A 17,957-nucleotide genomic window follows, 5' to 3' on the forward strand; every position below is an offset into this window, starting at 1 on the left:
AGTGACTCCAAGGATGTTGGGGCAATTGCAGCACTTCCCTTAAGCAAACCAGTGGTATCTCCTTGCAGGGTACTGGTGCTGACCATGTGAGATGAAGTAATACCATGGGCCCCTAGCTGAACCTAGTCTTGACCTACTTGGTACATGGGATCACTATGGGACTATATTAAGCAAGAGGGGTAGCAGGAATGGATTCAGTTCCAGAAGGGAACGAAGGTGTTAAGGACAGAAATGGCGAGCGTGCAGTAAAAATGTGTGAAATTCTCTCTCTTTTAGATTCTAGAACAGAACCCAGGGTTGGATTATCCCAAATTCCTCTTTATGGCTTGATCATGCACAGCAGAGAGAGTCTGGTGTGACTGTTATATTCAAGGCCAGAGATCTGTGCAGTGAATCTAAGAGACCCAACCTGCTGCCAAATTCTTCATGAGCTGGTACGCTTCTACACTGCAGAATTTATTTTTTCTTCAGTGTGCTTTTGTAAACAATAATGAGAGACCATTAACCCTGTGAGGGAGAGAGTTCAGGAGCTGTCCCAGGATTTGTCCTAGCACTCTGTGCTATCCCTTGGAATATGCTGGGAGAGAAACTGGTTTTGTGGTTCAAAAAATAGCTTGAGACTATCATGCTTTCCCTTCTGATCTGACCTTCTCTGTGTATGTTACTTGATTCTGAACCACTGAATGCCTTTTAGCCCTGGCTTTCTCACCAGATCTACCTGGGACAGAAATCAACCAGCCTCTGTCTTAGCTGTTATTGCAGTTACTGGGGTGACTGCACTGGTCAGGCATACTCCAAGAGTTCCTTTCTCTTCCCAGTGCTTCATTACATTAGGTGAAACTGCAGAGAGAGATGCCTGAGAGAGATGCGAGATGGAAAAGCTCCCCTGCATGACAAGTCACAGGAGCTGAACAGGACCAAAAGGAGGCTTGAACAAAACAGCTTTTGTTTGAAAGGTCTGTGTGATAGAAGTATGTGTCAGTGCCAAACACCAGTCTGCTGGTCTGCATCCCTGCACAAGCAATGCCATACTTCCAGGGACGTCACGCCTGGGAAGCTGGCGGTATTTTCAGTCTTGGCTGAGAGTGAAACCAAACAAAAGGATGATGCTGGATATTCGGGCCGTACTGCAGGTGTCAGGGCTGTGTGCGCAAGTTTCTGGTGGTGCCAGTACATGGCTGTAAAGAACTGGAAATAAGTACATGGTTGCTGGAGCCATGTTAGAAGTGGCATTGCATAGTGAAACAAGGCACTTCTGTGAACACCCGTATCATGTTGGAGGAGAACTCAAATAACCTAGAGGTAAAACTGGGAAGCTTAATTTTTCTGTCATATTCATGAGGTTTAATGTTTTCATTAGTAGAATTCAGAGCTTTCACAGAAAGCTATGTAAAAGAGAGGTGTTTCAGTGGCATGTATGGAGGGGTCCTGCCCCTGTGATCACAGAACAGGCATGCTTGTGCAAGCTTCACTATGACAATAATTTCATTTAGTGCATTTCCAGGCAATAGAATAACACTGGCAAAAATGAGAACATGTGCCTTTGGGCAGGCTAATGTGTAAGAGAAGTTTTCACTTGCATCCTAAGCTGAGATCAGAAAAAAAAAAAAAAAAATAGTAACATAAACTGTGAAAGCTTCTGCTTTCCCACATGTTCAGCAGGGTGAGTGGATCTGTAAATTGATTTGATTAAACCTTACAGAGCAGAAACCAGGGGATAGGACTAGATGACGGAGACCCTGCTGACTAATTCTGCATACCACCCTGCTGGCCATAGGCATGCAGAGCTTGAGATTTGAGTGGTACTCCTGGTAGAGTCCCTTCGTATCTCCCATGCTAGTTTGTTCGATTCATGTTGGGCCAGCTGAGTCTCCCCGTCTGTATTTCTGCGCAAGGAGAGGAGCCGAAATCTGAACCAGCATAGGCTCCATCTGTGCTGCAGCAGTGAGACAGCGTTCATCTCACACGGGCCTTGGGTCCACACAGCTGCCTTGCAGTGTCAGGCGCTTGATGAGGCACGAACACAAGATCGTTCTCAAGTCCAGTGCCTCTTGAGAACCCTTGTAATCAGTTTTCTGAAACTGAAAAGAAACATGAAATAGAATTTTGGCTCCAAAATCATTAAATGTTCTTTTTGATTCAGGGTTGGAACAGAGTTGGAATTTCACTCAGAGGCTGAATGTGTAGGAGAAGGACACATCACAGGTTTCTTTCTGATGTTACTGTTCATCTGTCTGTCAATGTTTGAACATTATATGCAGCCAGATGCTGAAACTCTGCCTGTCCCCCTGGACATGGCTGTTTGCGAATCTGGTGTGGTCACTTCAGATCTGTGCCCCACCATGTCTAAAGGCATTTCCGGGATAGAGATTAGCTTCTGTGGGATAAATAATTCTATTATTTCAAACATTTTTCCTTGTTCTTTTGTATTTCGAGACAACAAACAAACAAAAAATTAGTACATTGTATGCCTGGTTTGCCTTAGGGAAAGTGGAAAGGCAAAGTGGAGCTCTTTGAATGTGAGCCAGGAGGAGGCTGTGGGGTTCACAGCCACAGCCCTGTAGGGCTGCAACTGGCAATCTCTGGCCATGCATCTTATCTCTCTGCCTTTGCCTTATTCGGTGTTCCTGGTTGAAGGGACCGGATGGAGTTCATGCCTCCTGTGGGATAAAGCCCTCCTTGCCAGTCTCACATCAAGCAACTGCTGTAAATTCCAAACTAGCAAGGAACCACCAGAGCTAACTGGAAGAGGGAAATAGTCCAGGTGATACAATATAGTGTGGATAACTACTTGCACTTCAGCTTCACCTCTTTGTTTTCCTTGCACCCTGAACATGCACTGAGGCTTGCAACTGAGTTGGTGAAGAGATGTACAGCTTGAGGTGACACTTGAACCCTAATAGCAGTTCTATGTGTGCCTGGAGAGAAGGTGACAGCATGATGCTCATCTCCTGATGTTCCTAATGATCTGGATCACTCCTAGTAATCTGGATCCTAATGATCCTGTATCTGGATGATATGGGTCCAGATTAGATCTAGATCAGTAATGTATGCATTGCTAGTATATAATCAGCATACTGATAAATTTACTTCAGCACACTACTCCTATAGGCAACATGTCTCTGCAGTGTTTCTTCTTGAAAACATCTGAAGGTGATAGTGCCCCTATAAATTAAATTGGGGCAGCACCTCCATGACCAGTGCTTTGACCCACCAGTATATCCACATGAGAGTAAATGAGTGCTAGATGCATGCGTTTTTCTCAGACACTTGATTATTTTATGCTTTGCATTTTACTGCCTAACAGCAGTCATTTTCTTGGACAGGTCCAGGATCACCTGCACCTTGCTCCATCCCTGGAGATGTTCAAGGCCAGGTTGGATGAGGCCCTGAGCAACCTGATCTAGTTGGAGATATCCCTATTCCTTGCAGGGCGGTTGGACTAGATGACCTTTGAAGGTCCCTTCCAGCCCTAACGATTCTATGATTCTATGATTCTATGATCATGGGACATGAAATACAGATAGGTTTCATTTCTCTCCCAAAGTATGTTCTGTGTAGACAGTGCTCCCAGGGAAAGTTGCTTCACATTCTGGATGAAGCTAGGGCAGATGAGAGGAGAAATGGACTGAAAGTCTTTGGGTGTATTGCAATCTGTAGGATTCTAAACCACATGGTCCTTTTCCAGATGCGTCTGGTTAGGCTTTACATTATCCAGAGATTGACTTAATAGGCTGTTTTTTTTTCTTTTCTCAGCAGAAACCGAGAAAGGCAACTCCTCAGACAGGAGAAGATACCTTGAATGGCCATCTTCCCCCCGGCTGGCAGAGCTATATGTCTCCCCAGGGCCGAAGGTACTATGTAAATACCTTCACAAATGGTAAGTGGGTGTGAGGGCTCGAGTAAATGTGTCACCTTGGCAGTACAGATCTGTTGCAGAAAATTGTCTCTCAAGTTGATTTTGATGACAAAGTAGGCCCAGAGTCAAAGGAATTAATATGACCCTGCCACCATGTGAAAGAAAATAATTATAAGAAGATAATAATTATAAGATTTAATCTTCTGATCCTCTGTTATCTTAATTATGACCATTAGAAGACATCTGAAACTGTTACAAAAGACAGAGAATGCACCCCAGCCATAAAAGTTTTAGAATATAGAACCCTGTTAAGGACATAATTTTTAACACATTCCTTATTTCCTTTCCCTTTAGCTGGAGATATTTATGTCTATATATGTGCATTTATGTAAAGTACTTTGATAGACTGTCAGGTATCACTAAAGCATCATTAGGGGAAAACAGAAATAGTTAATTGGAAAGTTGCTCAAGCCAGAGTCAGCTTGCCCATGGAGACCAGGGAAGAAAAACATGTGTAATGGGACATCAAAGACAGAATTTTCAGTCTATATTTGTGTGTGTTTGTTATTCACTGTTGTGCTAGTAGAGAAGCAGACTTAACTCATGATCTTATCAGCTTCTCAAGACCTGCCAAACTTGTACCACCTCCGGCTTACCTAAGAATCTTTGTCTACCGGCTTTTCTCGTCATGAGCTCACAACAGCATTGCAAAACAGGGACCCGTGACCAGCAAAACCAGATTTATTTAGCACAAAGAATGACAAGGGAGGAGAGGACAGCACCTTGTTCACAATGGAGTTGAAGCCATCAGGAATCACTGGTGTTCCTCTTTCTGACTCACTGTGAGTACAAGGAGAGCCATGGCCTCCATGGGCTGTCACAATGTGCCTCACAGTCTGTTCGGGGACTGATGTGTTTATTTCAGAACCCTTTGGCCTAGAACTTGGTCAAGTCATTATTTACCTGAGTGTTAGGCACTGACATCTCACAGGACCCTCCAGAGGGCACATTACCTTTAAACACTGCCTTCATTTTCAAGTGTAGTCAGCTCTGGCTCTTGGGCAGTATCCCCTGCATGGCGAGGGAGATCAATAGGAGTTAGATACCCTGTCCCACTGCAATTCAGAGGTGGGTGAGGAGGTGATTAAACTCAGTCCCAAGCCATCATGGTGACGGACCCTTACATGCACTGAGTTGAGGTCAGATAAAACCAGTGAGAGGCAGAGCCTGGGTTTGGTGTGATAAAAGCTCTTGTGACAGGAACTCTACTCCAGAAAGGTAGATGGCTTGGACTCAGTTTCTCCATAACATCAGGCAGCTTTTTAATTTCCTCACAAAAGTTACAGACAATAAAACAAGGGCTAACAGCCACATCCTGCTTGGTAGGTCCAGGTCAGAAACCAGGAGAGCAGTTTTCTCTAAGAAGGCAGGATAGTTCTGGCACAGGCTGACCAGTGAGGTGGTGTAATCTCCATCCTTGGGAGATCTTATAACCTGGCTAGACAAAGCTGTGGCTGACCTGATCTGTTGTTAGCAGTGATCCTGCAGTGAGTAGCTGGGCTGGAGACTTCCAGTGTTCAATTCCAACCAGTCCTTCTCAGGAGAATGCCCAGACCACCTATGGTTGTGCTCTCAGCTACTGCAATGGGATTCCTATAGTTCTTGGAATAACAGAGAATAAAAGAGAGGGTACAAGTGGGATTTCGTTGCTTTAGGGAGCACTCAAGTTCTGTTGAGATGAGAAAGCTCCTCACCAGAGTAGTCCTAAGCCCAACTGGCTTTGAAGTTAGGCTTGCTGTGGACTCAATAAGGCATTCCTGAGCTTCCCGCACCTTCCATGAGGACTGTAGCCTTTTGTGACACAACAGGATTCTCCTGCAGCGTGTACAGGGGCAGTCTGGCCCCTCCACTCCTCCAGCTTAGCTGGTGTTCCTGGCAAGCTCAGTTTCTCTCAGCCTGCTCAGTGAGAATATGCTGCTGCCTGAAAGTCATCTAACTGTGTAGATACTCCTTTTTGCTAGTTTATCAGTTTGATGGTATTGCTTGAGAGTATTTTTGCTCTAGTTTGGCTATATTGCACTGTCAGATTCACATCCCAAATGCCTATGCTTCCTCGAAGTGGATTACATGCCGAAGAAGTGTCACCTGTTGTGCCATGTAGGCCTCAGACAAAGCAGAAGCTGAATGCAACCTCCAGGCCTTTCTGTTGAAGTGTGTGATGAAGCCTCATCCAGCCCAGGCATGAGCAGCTGTCTGGACACTGTTTTGATTTAACCTGACTAATTGACTCTGACCTTTGTCCCTGCAAAACTGGTAGTGCAGGACTATCCACAGGCAGAGTGTCCCATCTCATGTTGAGTATGCATTTTCTTCCTTGACTGTGCTGCAAAGTTGGACCTGCTGAGCCGTGCAGTCACCATAAAGTCATGTTTGGCATGCAAGGCTTGCTGTCTAACAGTGAGATTGCACCTTGACACTAAGGAAGTATTCTTCGGTTTTGAGCCATATCGTAAGTCAAAGGCAATATGCTATAAAACTGCAGTTCCCATCTTTCCCATGGTAGACCTGCATTGGCGTGAGTAATGTTTGTCTCGAGTCTCATAGACTGGACAGCTCACTGACTGCACCTGCTGACATCTCTTAACTATTTATTTGTTCTGTTGTTGCTGCAGCTGCTGCTGGGAGTATCAAGGTAAACCCCGGCAGTGTTTGTCATGGAGACAAGGTGCCAGCATACATCTCTGTCGCAGGGTTTCATGGGCCTCCTTCCTGGTTTGCCTCCGTAGCACCATTGTTTCAGCAGCAGGAGCTAGGTCTCTTTTCGGTCAGTGTCTTATTTGCGTAGATATACTCCTAGGCTGCGCTCTCTTTATCGTCGCTACCATCAGACGATGGAAGTACACTGGAGCGTTTGAGAGAGATCTCACTGCTTAGTGCACAAACATGGTAACTCAGAGGTCAGTGGAAGCTGGCTGCTTGGCCTTCAGTCTGATCCATGTAGTTAAAGGTCTTCTGCTCACCATTACCCACCAACAGCAGTTGATGCAAAACTCTTGGTTTGTAAGGTCATAATCATTTCTTAGATCTCCCAGGGACTAGTCATCTCTTTACTGAGAAGGATGATCAGAAAGTGTTTCAAGACCTCCTTAACACTCTCCACAAATTCTCTCAATTTTTTTTTCTGCCATGGGGAAGTCTGAGTGTTCAGCGGCTTTCACATAGTGACTCACGAAGTGGCTGACTGACTGCATGCTGACTTGCTGTAAAACCACTGTAGGATGGCAGTCATTGCTAGAATGTACATCTGGTCTCAGCTGAAAGAGAAGGGACACTGCTAACTCATCAGGAAATACTGTAGACCCTGTGTACTTTGCTTTCCCATGGTCTTTCCCCTCTGATTCCATAGCTGAGATGGTCTGAAGTGATGATTTTTCTCATGCCCCACACATGCAGCAGGAGACTATGAAGGGTCAGGGAATAATGCTTTGGGTGCTGATGGCAATAATGCCTCCCAGGAAGGGCATGAGCATTTCTCTTGCTAGGACAGTGCACATCCTAACAAACCATATTGATAACTTCTCCTTGCTGGACCGATGTCCAACTTGAGCAGGGTTGATGAGATGTAGACTCTTTTAGAATATAGAATAGCATGGGAAGTAACAGCTCTGGGATCTGTCCATGCAGCCCAGTAGAATCTGGATGTTGAGCCTGCCTAAGAGAGAAAGATGTTAGATTACCCCCAACTACTGTTGTGTCTGGTCTCACCAAATGCCAGCAATATTCTACATGTATTAACTCCATACAGATGGGTGCAAGAAGTGTGCTCGTTGTGGTAAAAGATTCTATGTAAGGTACATTTCATAGTTAAACAAGCCAGTGAGTCACTAGAGCGAAGAAAAGGGAATTTCTCAAGGCAACAAAGCGTTAACCAGTCAGTCAAACAGAGTAGGTCCTACCCATCTGAGGAAGAAATATGTGCATCTCCAAGGGAGTGAAGCACTCCTTATTTTAATGGAGACAAATGGCCAGACTATCTCCTGGACAAGCAATAAGTACTGTGAGATTCAGAGTGAAGGATTACATCTGTCTGAACCTCCTTGAAAGGGCTTAGGAAGGAGCTTTCCCCAAGCCAAGGAGCTTCCCGTGAGCATACATTGTGATAGAGACTTTCTCATGGAGAGCTCTCCTTAACAGATGCAACAAGGCATAAGGTATGCTTGGAGAAGGAAGCTCTGGGTAGCACCCTGCCAGGAGAGGATAGCACTGCAGAGCGATAAGAGAATGAGAAAGAATTTTCTGTTTATTTTTAGTTTAAGTGGTTTAATTGTGGTTTTCTTTTTTTTTATTATTTCCGTCCTTCACAAGCATCTGTACCTGCTTTGCTGAAACTAGATGCTGTGAACAAAGTATTTTGTTAGAACTGTACGTTAACATAGCTGCAGCTTGGATAACAGCAAGGCACTGTTCACCGAAGGTTATGGTGGGTGTTTCAGCTGGGAGACCTCAGCCAGTACACTGTCTACTCAGCTGTTGTGGTTTAGCCCAGCTGGCAACTAAAGCCGCTCGCTCACCCTCCCCTACCCCTGGGGAATGAGGAAAAGAATTAAAGGGGAAAAGGGAAGGAGACTCATGGGTTGAGAGAAGAACGATTTCATCATTGTCATAATAATATAAAATTAATAATAATAATTATGAAAATATGTATATATAAAAATAATATATACAAACAAGTGATGCACAATGTAATTGCTCACGACTCAGTGACCAACGCCTGTCCTGTCCCAGCAAATGATCCCGCAACAGGTAAGTCCTGACTCCACAATCCCAGATGAGTGAGAGGCCTGAAAAGAGCGAGGGAGAGAGAGAACTCCGAGAGACTGAGAGTCAGAAAGCACTCCGAAGAGAATTCCCTCACTTCGCAGCCAGCCCTCATCTATATACTGCACGATATGGGATACTCCATTGGGCAATTTGGCCCTCAATCCTAAGTCTAAGTTCACATCATAAGGGCAGTTGTGGGCCCTCTGTCCCGGCCATGCTCCCCCCCACCCTGTTGTGCTCCTGCACACTGGCAAGAACACGACAGCTGAAAGGTCCTTGATGTCTCACTGTCAAGTATAAACATAGTGCACTATCAACATTCTTCTCATTAGCAAATCCCAGTCTAAATCCAAAACACGGAGCTCTTCTAGCTGCTAAAAAGAAAAACTAACTCTGTCCTAGTCAAAACCAGGACATCAGCCCTCCTAGAGCCTTCTCCTGCATGGAGTAGGTGGAGAGCTGGCACCAGAGGGGCAGACCCTCTGACATGCAGCAAAACACTGGACAACCTTACTTGAACTGTAAGGATTTTCAGGGTCCTTGTTACACTGGACTACACTGAAAAATGAGTTTTTCTTCTCCTCCATTTGGAGCCTTCTGTCAGAGAGGACTTCAGTTTTCAGTCCCAAAGTGGAAGGAGGTTCTGACTTCAGAGCAGTTTAGGCGTGTCCCTATGTATGTCTCATGTCTCCTGTTATCAGGATCTACAAAGCTTCCTATTCAACAGGAAGAAACATGAAATTGTCCTGAAAAGACTCTGTGGTTGCTATCTGTCATCAGCCAAAGGTAGGTTCATTCCCAGGCTTCTCTGAAACGCTCTGCAGAGTTTCCTTCCGTTTCCAGGTGCAGAATCTGGATGTGGATCAGCATCACCATGCCAAATCAAGGGTGTCTTCTCCAGGGACTGTACAACTTCAGCTTTGTTATAGTGGCTTGTACTTCATGTAGCATTTTTTTCCCTTCCTTGAAATTTTTGAATCCAAGAAGGGATTTCTATATCTCAACCACAGTTTGAGCTCCGCTTGCTGAGAGAAGAAATGGTTTCAGAGAGAATAAATATGACTGGTTGTTCTTCTAGCTTACAGCAGGTCTCTGGCTGTTGTGAAGACTGTTTTTCGTGCAGTTTTTTTTTCTCTTATTTTAAATAACTTAGAATATTCCTCCTATTGAAGCTTTTCTGTACGATTCCTACCCGCCAAAGCTGAGCCAGGTAGTGGGGCTGAAGTAGAGGCAAGAGGCTATCTACTTCTACTCATGCATGCAGAAATTTGAGAGGAGAAACTAATAATAACTAGAAACACAGACCAGTTCAGTGGACAGAGTGGGAGATGCTAGTGCTCTTTCATAGATAGTGATCTGGGGCAAAAAGTAGCCAGAAAATGGGCGGAAGGAAGGAAGGGCTCCTCTCCATGACACAGAGCATCCAGGAGGATCCTCAGCTCTCCTCACCTAGAACCCTGCTAGCAGTTCCTTTGAGCTCTGCCTTGCCCGTGTGCTGTACACAACCTGGAGACCCTGTCCAGCCGCTTCCATCCAAGGATGCAGCTGCTGAGCCTCCGCCAAGGGTGTACTGCTGCAGGAGCTGTCTCTGATCCCACCTCTTCTGGAGTCCAGAGGTACCCAGACTTGGCCTGCCACTAAACTCAGCTAAGTGCTGGAGTGCTGCATTGTGGTTTTTCCTCCAGGGCTGACACTAGGTACCAAATGTAGCACTGTGTCTTTGGTTGAACAGTGCTCTGGAACGTCTCCTGTAGCTCACAAATACGTGGTCCTGCCTTCTTTTTATACATGCAACACATCCCTTAGGCATTGCTATCATGCATCCTCCCTTTGGTTGTCCCGTCCATCGTATGTCTGTCGTGCATGAGGCAGAAGACAGTCGCTTATCTCAGCTGCATGCTAAGCATATGTGGAAGCTCCAGGCATTGGGTTCACTGTCTGTTCTTTTAAATGTTGTATTTGGACATCCTCTGAGTGGCATGTCCTTCTCTTGCAGCACTCCAGCTGTCCTGTGTGCCCAACCAGTTGCCCTGTCAGTCAGTGGGAGGTGTACTCGAGAGCAGGGTGGGGGTATTCACCAAGCTCAGGGCTGTGGCTGAGCCCTGGCTGGGGTCAGAGCACAACATTCCCCCACCCTGCTCTGGGGCTGCTGGGGGGAGCGCTGCCTTTCTGAATGTGGGTGCTAGCAAGAGCAGGCTTTCTTGGCAGGTTCATGGCAGTTTTGGCACTTTCATCGGTGACAAGTAGTGGTTGGACAAAGTATGTGCTCTCTCAGGTGGCAGGATTGTGGCTAAACATCTATGTGGCCTCCAGGCAGGGCAGATGTGTGCACAGAGACCCTGCATGCAGGAAAGGCAGCTCCTTTACAGGAAAACAGGTCTTAAAAGCACCAAAGGCTTGAAAGCTGGCTAGAGGGAAAGGGGACCGCAGTTAAATTAAAGTAAGATGGTGCAAAACTATTTGGCAGATCATACTTAAAGCATGGTAATCAATGGTCTCTTGTCAAAGGGAAGTTTGGTCTGAAGGAAATCCTGCAGGCATCTGCCCGAGGCTTTGTTCTTGTCAGTATTTCCAGTAATGAATGGCATATTGACATTGAGAGTACTTATTCAAATGTTAACTTTAACTGGATCTGGGAGAGAACATGTTGTGCCGCACAGGACGGGCTCAGAATTCGCAATCATCCTGCAGCTGAGGGCACGCACTGGAAGAGTAGAATGCTGCTCAGTAAAGATGCACTTCAGATTGGAGATTTCACCAAAAGTAATTAAGTGACAAAGACAGGCAATAGAGCGGTTTACAGACAAAGATGTAGGGGCTCTGGAAGATCTAAACCTGAGTGTGAGCCAGCAGAGTTGTGCTAGTACCAAACCAGCCAGTATTTTCCATTGTGTAAATAGGAATGTTGTCTGTGAGGCATGTAGTGAGCCTCCAATTTTGCAAGGAAACTATAAAGCCTCAGCTGGGATATTTTAACCTGTTCGGGCTCTACACATCAAGAAAGCTGTGAGCCAGTTGGATAAAGCCTAGAAGAAAGTAGCAAGAATGATGGAAGATGTGGAAAACACGTCCTATGAGCAAATATCTGGGTATCTGCCCTAAGAAAGCAAAGACATGGATGGGAAAAAGAAAGTAGGCTTCAAGCACATAAAATGCTGTTGCAGAGAAGACTGTTTGCAGTTCCTGTCCTGACTAGAAGTCACAGTAACACACTTCAGTTACGACGAGGACAACTCTAACTCTTCCTAGCTCTCTAAGGTAGTAAAATGTGGGAGTAGGGAATTGCCTAGGAGTGTGTCACTGGAGGTCTCTAGGAGCAGGTTACACAAAACCGTGCACAGCAGAGAAAAAATGACTTCCTGAAAAGCCTGTCAGGCCTGTTTTTTCATTCTGTAAAGCAAAACCTATGTGAAAAATATTTATCAATGTGAAGGATGACGAATGCCTGGGACTAACATGGGAGTTGTTCTTTATTTGGTACCTTTGTGTTTCCCCAGTTTTTACATATGTCACATCTAACTAAGCTGTTGTCACTCAACTGCTGGTTTGATTTTTCTGGTCGTTAAAGTCAAAGAATCTTAGTATGAGTTCAGAGGAACATTTACTGTGCTTCATTTCATGTGTACCCATATGCACCTGTGCTGAATCTTCACACTGTGCTTTGGGACAGATCCTGCTCCTCCTGGGGGAGTCCTGCCCTCTTGCTCCCCAGGGAAAGGCAGGCTTAGCCAGTGGTGTGCGGAGCAGCAGCAGCTGGTGGGCTCCGCACTATGCAGTCAGTGTGCTGGGATGGGTGCACTGCTGGGAGCAGGGAGAGGACACGGCTTTTGAAGAAGGTCAGCAAGCAAAAGCGATGCAAGTTTTGGTGCAGTGAGGCTCTGTGCTGTTCCCCAGCTGAACCTTTTGCGTAGTTCTTCTCCCTCCTCCTGAAAACAGGAGGTGTTGGGTGACTGGTCCATCCAACAAATTGCCTTTTTAAACATGCCTGGCACCGCACCTTCTCTGCTTCACCATTTGCTTCTTTCCTCGCATGGTGCAGAAGTCTTTTTTTGGATTAAATAGGTTTGTGCTCTTGGTGCTTGAGCTAGTCAGAGATGGGAACTCAAGTATGCATTCCCATTTCTGCGGAGGGGAAATGGGATTTTAGAGGCAAGTAACATCTTGATTCTTCTAAGCCTTCAAAATGCAACAGAATCCTCCCCCATTGTGAGGCATTAATGTTATTGTCAGCTCTTTCCAGTGGTTAGTGTCCTTCCACATTCTGATTATCTGCCTGTGCTACCATACATCTTATCTGGCCGTAATACTATTTCCACCATGTGTGGTGCTGTGTGATCGAATTTTTCTTGTCTTTATGTGGAAAACACAAGGAAATTGGTTCTTAACTGGAAAGACAAAAAAATTATGAGAGCGCGTTCTTATGTGGAAAAAAGTTGTTAGAAAAATCTGTAATGAAAGAATTGAGGTGATTCTGTGTGGAACAAACAGATTTCCACAGGTGATTCAGCCTGCCGACAAAGACAGCACATTCCTGTCTATCTCCACTTGATTGCCCAACCAGATAAATACTCCACATTTATCAGCCTTTGAAACTGGTTGGCTTTAATCCTGAAACCATTTTAAAGGCTTCTGACCTGTAAAAGGTCTGCAGAATGAAGCCCAAGAGAATTTCTGTATACCTGAAATTTGTTTTGACAGTATGGCCTGCTGTAGGAAGATAGAGTCTGCATCAATTACATTGCAGTTAGGATACCTGGCATCTATTTTGCACAACATCTAGAGACATCCAAGCTTGTCATGTCAAAATATAAGAGGAGAGAGATGGCAAGCCACTCTAAAAGGCCTGGAAGACCTTTCTCTGTAGCAGTCATGGTCCTTATTTTGCATCATTAACTCTGCAAGGAGTCCTGTGCTGTCTGGAAGGACAGTTAGGATACCTCTCCTGGGATTTGGAGGGTTAAGCACATGTTAGAATCATAGAATGGTTTAGGTTGGAAGGGACCTCAAAGATCATCTAGTTCCAACCCCCCTGCCATGGGCAGGGACACTCTCCACTACACCAGGTTGCTCAAAGCCTCATCCAACCTGGCCTTGAACACTTCCAGGGATGAGGCATCCACAACTTCTCCTTATTCTAGAATGCCTTTCCTTATTCTAGAGAACAGTCAAACTTTCTTGCAAATGAAGTAAGCTGAATCTAGTATTCTTCCTTGACATGTGACACTCAGTTTGCACATCTCCTGAAATTAAACTAACAGCTTAATCACAGAAGCACTTCCACAGGCACCTCACATGTTTTCCTGTATGAGACAAATGATAAAAATGAACACCAAATTCTACTTGCTGGATACTAAATTTCTCTGTCTGAGCAGGGCAGAGTTTGATTCATCTGACAAGGTACCATCTGCAGGGTGAACAACTCCATTTGTGTGGGATCTTCCAGTCTCACCATTTATCTATGAAAAGAAATAATTGCCTTTACTTCTCAATTGTCTTCCGGATGTAGGTGTCTAAAATAGCTAATGTGAGCTACACCCTGTAAGTGCCAGTCTCTCTTCACTGAGTCTAAGGAGAGCTTCAGTGACAGTACCAACTCCACAGACAGGTAAAGCTGGCTGTAGTGAATCTCATCGGGGACCTGAGCTTACAGCCTAGAACTGAAGTGGAACTTAAAAACTGTCCTCAGTTTCCTTGCATGGGATTGCTGCCCTTTACTATTCCCATAGCAGAATGCAGCCATGATGGTGTCAGCAGGCACAGAGAGGGCTGCACAGCAAAAGTCTCTTCCCGTCAGGTCCTATGGTGAGCACACCTCCCTTCACACCCAAAATATCTGCCCTGGCTTTCTTCCCCAACAATGCGTAGGATGAATTAGGACATCTGTAAAATGCTGCACCTCATTTCTGCACTTAGTTCCTACAGCTATTGCAAATACCCAGGTGTGTCCGTGCATGCACTCAAACACACATCGGCACGTGTACTCACACTTCAGAGCACCAGCACTCTGGGGAAGATTCAGTGTCTGAAAAGCTGCAATATTCCTGCTTGAATAACAGGAGCTGGAAGGCCAACAGCTCTGTAAATCAGACCAGGGCAAAAATATATATCCAGGGGCAGGAAGCCTTGACAGATTTATGAAATATCAGAAATAATATCAGAAATATCAGAAATACGACCTGTTGGCTTAGCAACGGTTGAGGAAATAAATATGTCTTTAGGTATCTTCACTGTACTAGTTCCAAGGAGAACCTAGGAGGGCACATGGGGGCTGGCAGGAAGGCAGTGGAACTGAGAGGCAGGCTCTGCAAGCAGAACTTCAGGAGGAAAACACCTTCTCCATTGCACACTTTGCCTCATTCAAGGAAGCCACAGCATATGGCTTAGAGCTGGCCAGAGCTGTAAGCCCCACAAAAAGCTTTTCTACGTGTTAGAAAGTACTAGGTCTGAGCTGAAGAAACTATGTTTATGTGTACAGTACTCATAGGTTTGATTCAGCAGATGGAGGGGAAATAATTTTTCTACTGTTGGAGCAATGAATGGGAGACCAGTGGTTACTCTAAGAAGTAACTCTCTGAGGGTGAGAAGGTCCTTCCCAGACCTGCAGAATTGACTGTTCCTCAGCACTCTACCCCTGTGTCCTTGAACAATACTACCATGCCTCGGATTGTTTTACCCATCAAGTTTGAGAGGTAAAAATCTCCTCCTAGCCAGTGTCTGGCTATCTCTGTGCTCATGCTTCCCCAGTTTCTCCAGCCTCAGCAGTACTACCCTCAGGCACGCAGCCCCTTGCACTACCATAAGCCCTCTGGGACATGTGCTCAGCCCATGTGTGTGCCAAGGGAAGAGGAATTGGCTGTTTGAAGTGTATAGGCAGCCCAAATCTCTTGTCTCTGTCTCCTGAAGCTCCTGCTGCCCTGCAGAGGAAGCCTGAGCTGCAGCAGTGGTGCTTGTGACTCTGGATGGGGAGAGCAGGGTGTGCAGCCCACCCCTCTCGTGCCCGGAGGGCTCTGTCGGGATGGCTGCTTCTGCTTCTGCTTCTGCTTCTGTGGGTGCGGGGGGCATTGGCAGCTGGAGGTGGTGGCAGCTGCCAGACTGAGGGTGAAGGGGGTCTGTACATCCCAAGATGGATGGGTTGAGGGATCCTGTTTGCAGACAAGGGGAGAAAAAGGCGTAGAGAGAGTGGAGAGAGTGTAAAACACCCTCGTGCACAGCTCCCATGCTTTTTCTGAACCAGTCTGACTGCCTATTGAATGCCCATATTTGCTTCAGAAAAAATATAAACATGGGCTTTTTTTTTTCATTTCTTCCTCACCAGAACTGCACTGCCCTTTTTGTTGGTTTTACCTCAGCAAACAGCGGTGGACTCCATCCCTTGAGGCCAGCTGTCCATCCGCACTTTCCTTGCGCTCACGGTCAGCTCTGGTGTTGACCTGTGTGAAGAAAAATGAAATAAGGCCTCCAGAAACCACCAGTTGTCTTGTGGCCTTTGTATTTCAAGTGAGCTGGCTCAAGTCCCGGCTTGATAAATATCCCAGTGCTTCATGAACACTCCTCCACCTCTGTCTGTGACTCAGGTGAGGGGGTGTTGTGTGTGGTCTTACTGAAGAAAAGCCAGGAAGTGTTTATGTGAAGTGCTGTAGGCCTTTCTTGGCCCCTCTGGCCTGTGTCCATCTCACCACTGGCTGAGATGCCTGTACCTGGCTTTATACAGGGGTGGCCCTCTCCATGCCCTCCCCAGGGCAGGTACCATCCCAGCAAGTCAGCAAGAAGCTCTGTTGTTCTGCTGGAATTTCAAGAAATGAATGTCCTCAGGCTGGTCTGGGTTGCAAAATCACTGTGCGTGAAGCTTTCAAAACCTGTCACATGTATGAGCTGATAGGAAGGCTGTGGATAGGAAGAAACTCTGTCTGGGAGAGAGGGCAAATAGACAGAGTGCTGACGCTTACATTCAACCCTGAGCACATCTGGACAACCTGTGGGTGTTTTGGAGGCAGGTGCAGGTAAGGAGAAATAATTTCTGCCTTGGATATCTCCTGCCTGACAGTCACTGTGAAATAACTACATTTATTTACTTGTTGCTGTTCTGGGGGTTGGCAGCAGGCTTCTCGCTAGCATTTTCGGAACCCAAAGCAAGGAGAAGAGCACTGCTCTCCCCTGCCTGCACGTCTTTACACTGCGTCGTGTTCAGGTCAGGCAGTGTCAGGACTGTTGACAACTTCATGCAGCTTACTAGGGCTGAGCCTCTCCCCTTTCCCAGGACTACACTGACATCATCTGAAACAAATGTGTATTTCCGAAGTAATTCCCTAGTATGACATTTTCTTATTAATAATAATTTTAGATTTTAGTTCTGTGTTGTGATGGCAAACGAGGAGGCATGACTCTGGGCACAAGTGATGGGGAAGGACATAAAGACGTAGAGCAAGACGGGTAAATGAAGGGGCAGAGAAGGTGAGAAGCAGTCAGGGTGGGAGGGTGGAGATGCTATCCAGTCTCTGAAAGGTGCTTTGCATAGCCTCTTAAAACCACCTTCTGTGCACGGACAATACTTACCCATTTTTAAGAAAACTGGAGTGAGCAATCTCCTCTGCTTTGACATGCTGTTAATCCTCTTTGCAGATGTGAGACCGTTGTAAGCCATCGCCCGAATGGTGCCGGCAGAGCAGATGATACTGCACATAACCTGGACTGTAAGAGAACGTGGCCAAAAAAAAGTTTGCAGGCTGCTTGGCAAGGGTGGCCTTGGTGTGTTTTCTGAAAGGGGAGCCCCAGGATACCACTGTCACGCTGAGTTCGAAAGTGCCATGTGCCCAGAACGCACAGCTACTGTGTGGTTAACCGTGCGGTTGCTCAGTGTCGTTGGGAGTGGTTTACAACTGCGCGTGGGCGGTAGATTCAGCACAAAAATATTTGATTACGCTGAAGAAATTCCCTGATGTGTTGCAGCTGTAATACCTCTTGCATTAGTCAAACAATAGCACTCCAGCTACCTTGTCCATCACATTAAAGTTGGCTTATGACACAAGTGTGCATGTGGCTTGCTGCCATCTTGCATTCTCAGATGAGGTAAGCCTTACATGGTCCTTATTTCTAGGCTTTTCTTGTCTGTGCTGTTACGTCCTTCCCATTTACTGAACAGCTTTCTGTCTCCTGGAAAGCAGGAATTCTGCTTTCATGTTATCTTGATCCTAATTAAGGTCCAAATATTCTAATTGTCACAAACATCATTAGTAAAACGCCACCTGCAACAGTAAGTTCTGGGGCTTGGACTTTCAGG

The 17,957-nt window shown here is 45.9% G+C and overlaps 1 protein-coding gene across 2 annotated transcripts in view; it reads left to right on the plus strand.

Annotated features, from left to right (window-relative positions):
• The window catches only part of GAS7 (growth arrest specific 7), a 100,705-nt gene that overhangs the window by 35,982 nt on the left and 46,766 nt on the right, over positions 1–17,957 (plus strand). Inside the window, exon 2 of one of the 2 annotated variants that reach the window (XM_086624120.1) lies at positions 3,757–3,880. In XM_086624120.1, the coding sequence (XP_086480246.1) occupies positions 3,757–3,880 (124 nt within the window). The remainder of the gene's footprint in view (positions 1–3,756; positions 3,881–17,957) is intronic. The other variant, XM_086624119.1, reaches the window with a different exon arrangement.

The sequence above is a fragment of the Tauraco erythrolophus genome, chromosome 20 (assembly GCF_009769465.1).
Source record: "Tauraco erythrolophus isolate bTauEry1 chromosome 20, bTauEry1.pri, whole genome shotgun sequence".
In the NCBI taxonomy this organism is placed as follows: domain Eukaryota; kingdom Metazoa; phylum Chordata; class Aves; order Musophagiformes; family Musophagidae; genus Tauraco; species Tauraco erythrolophus.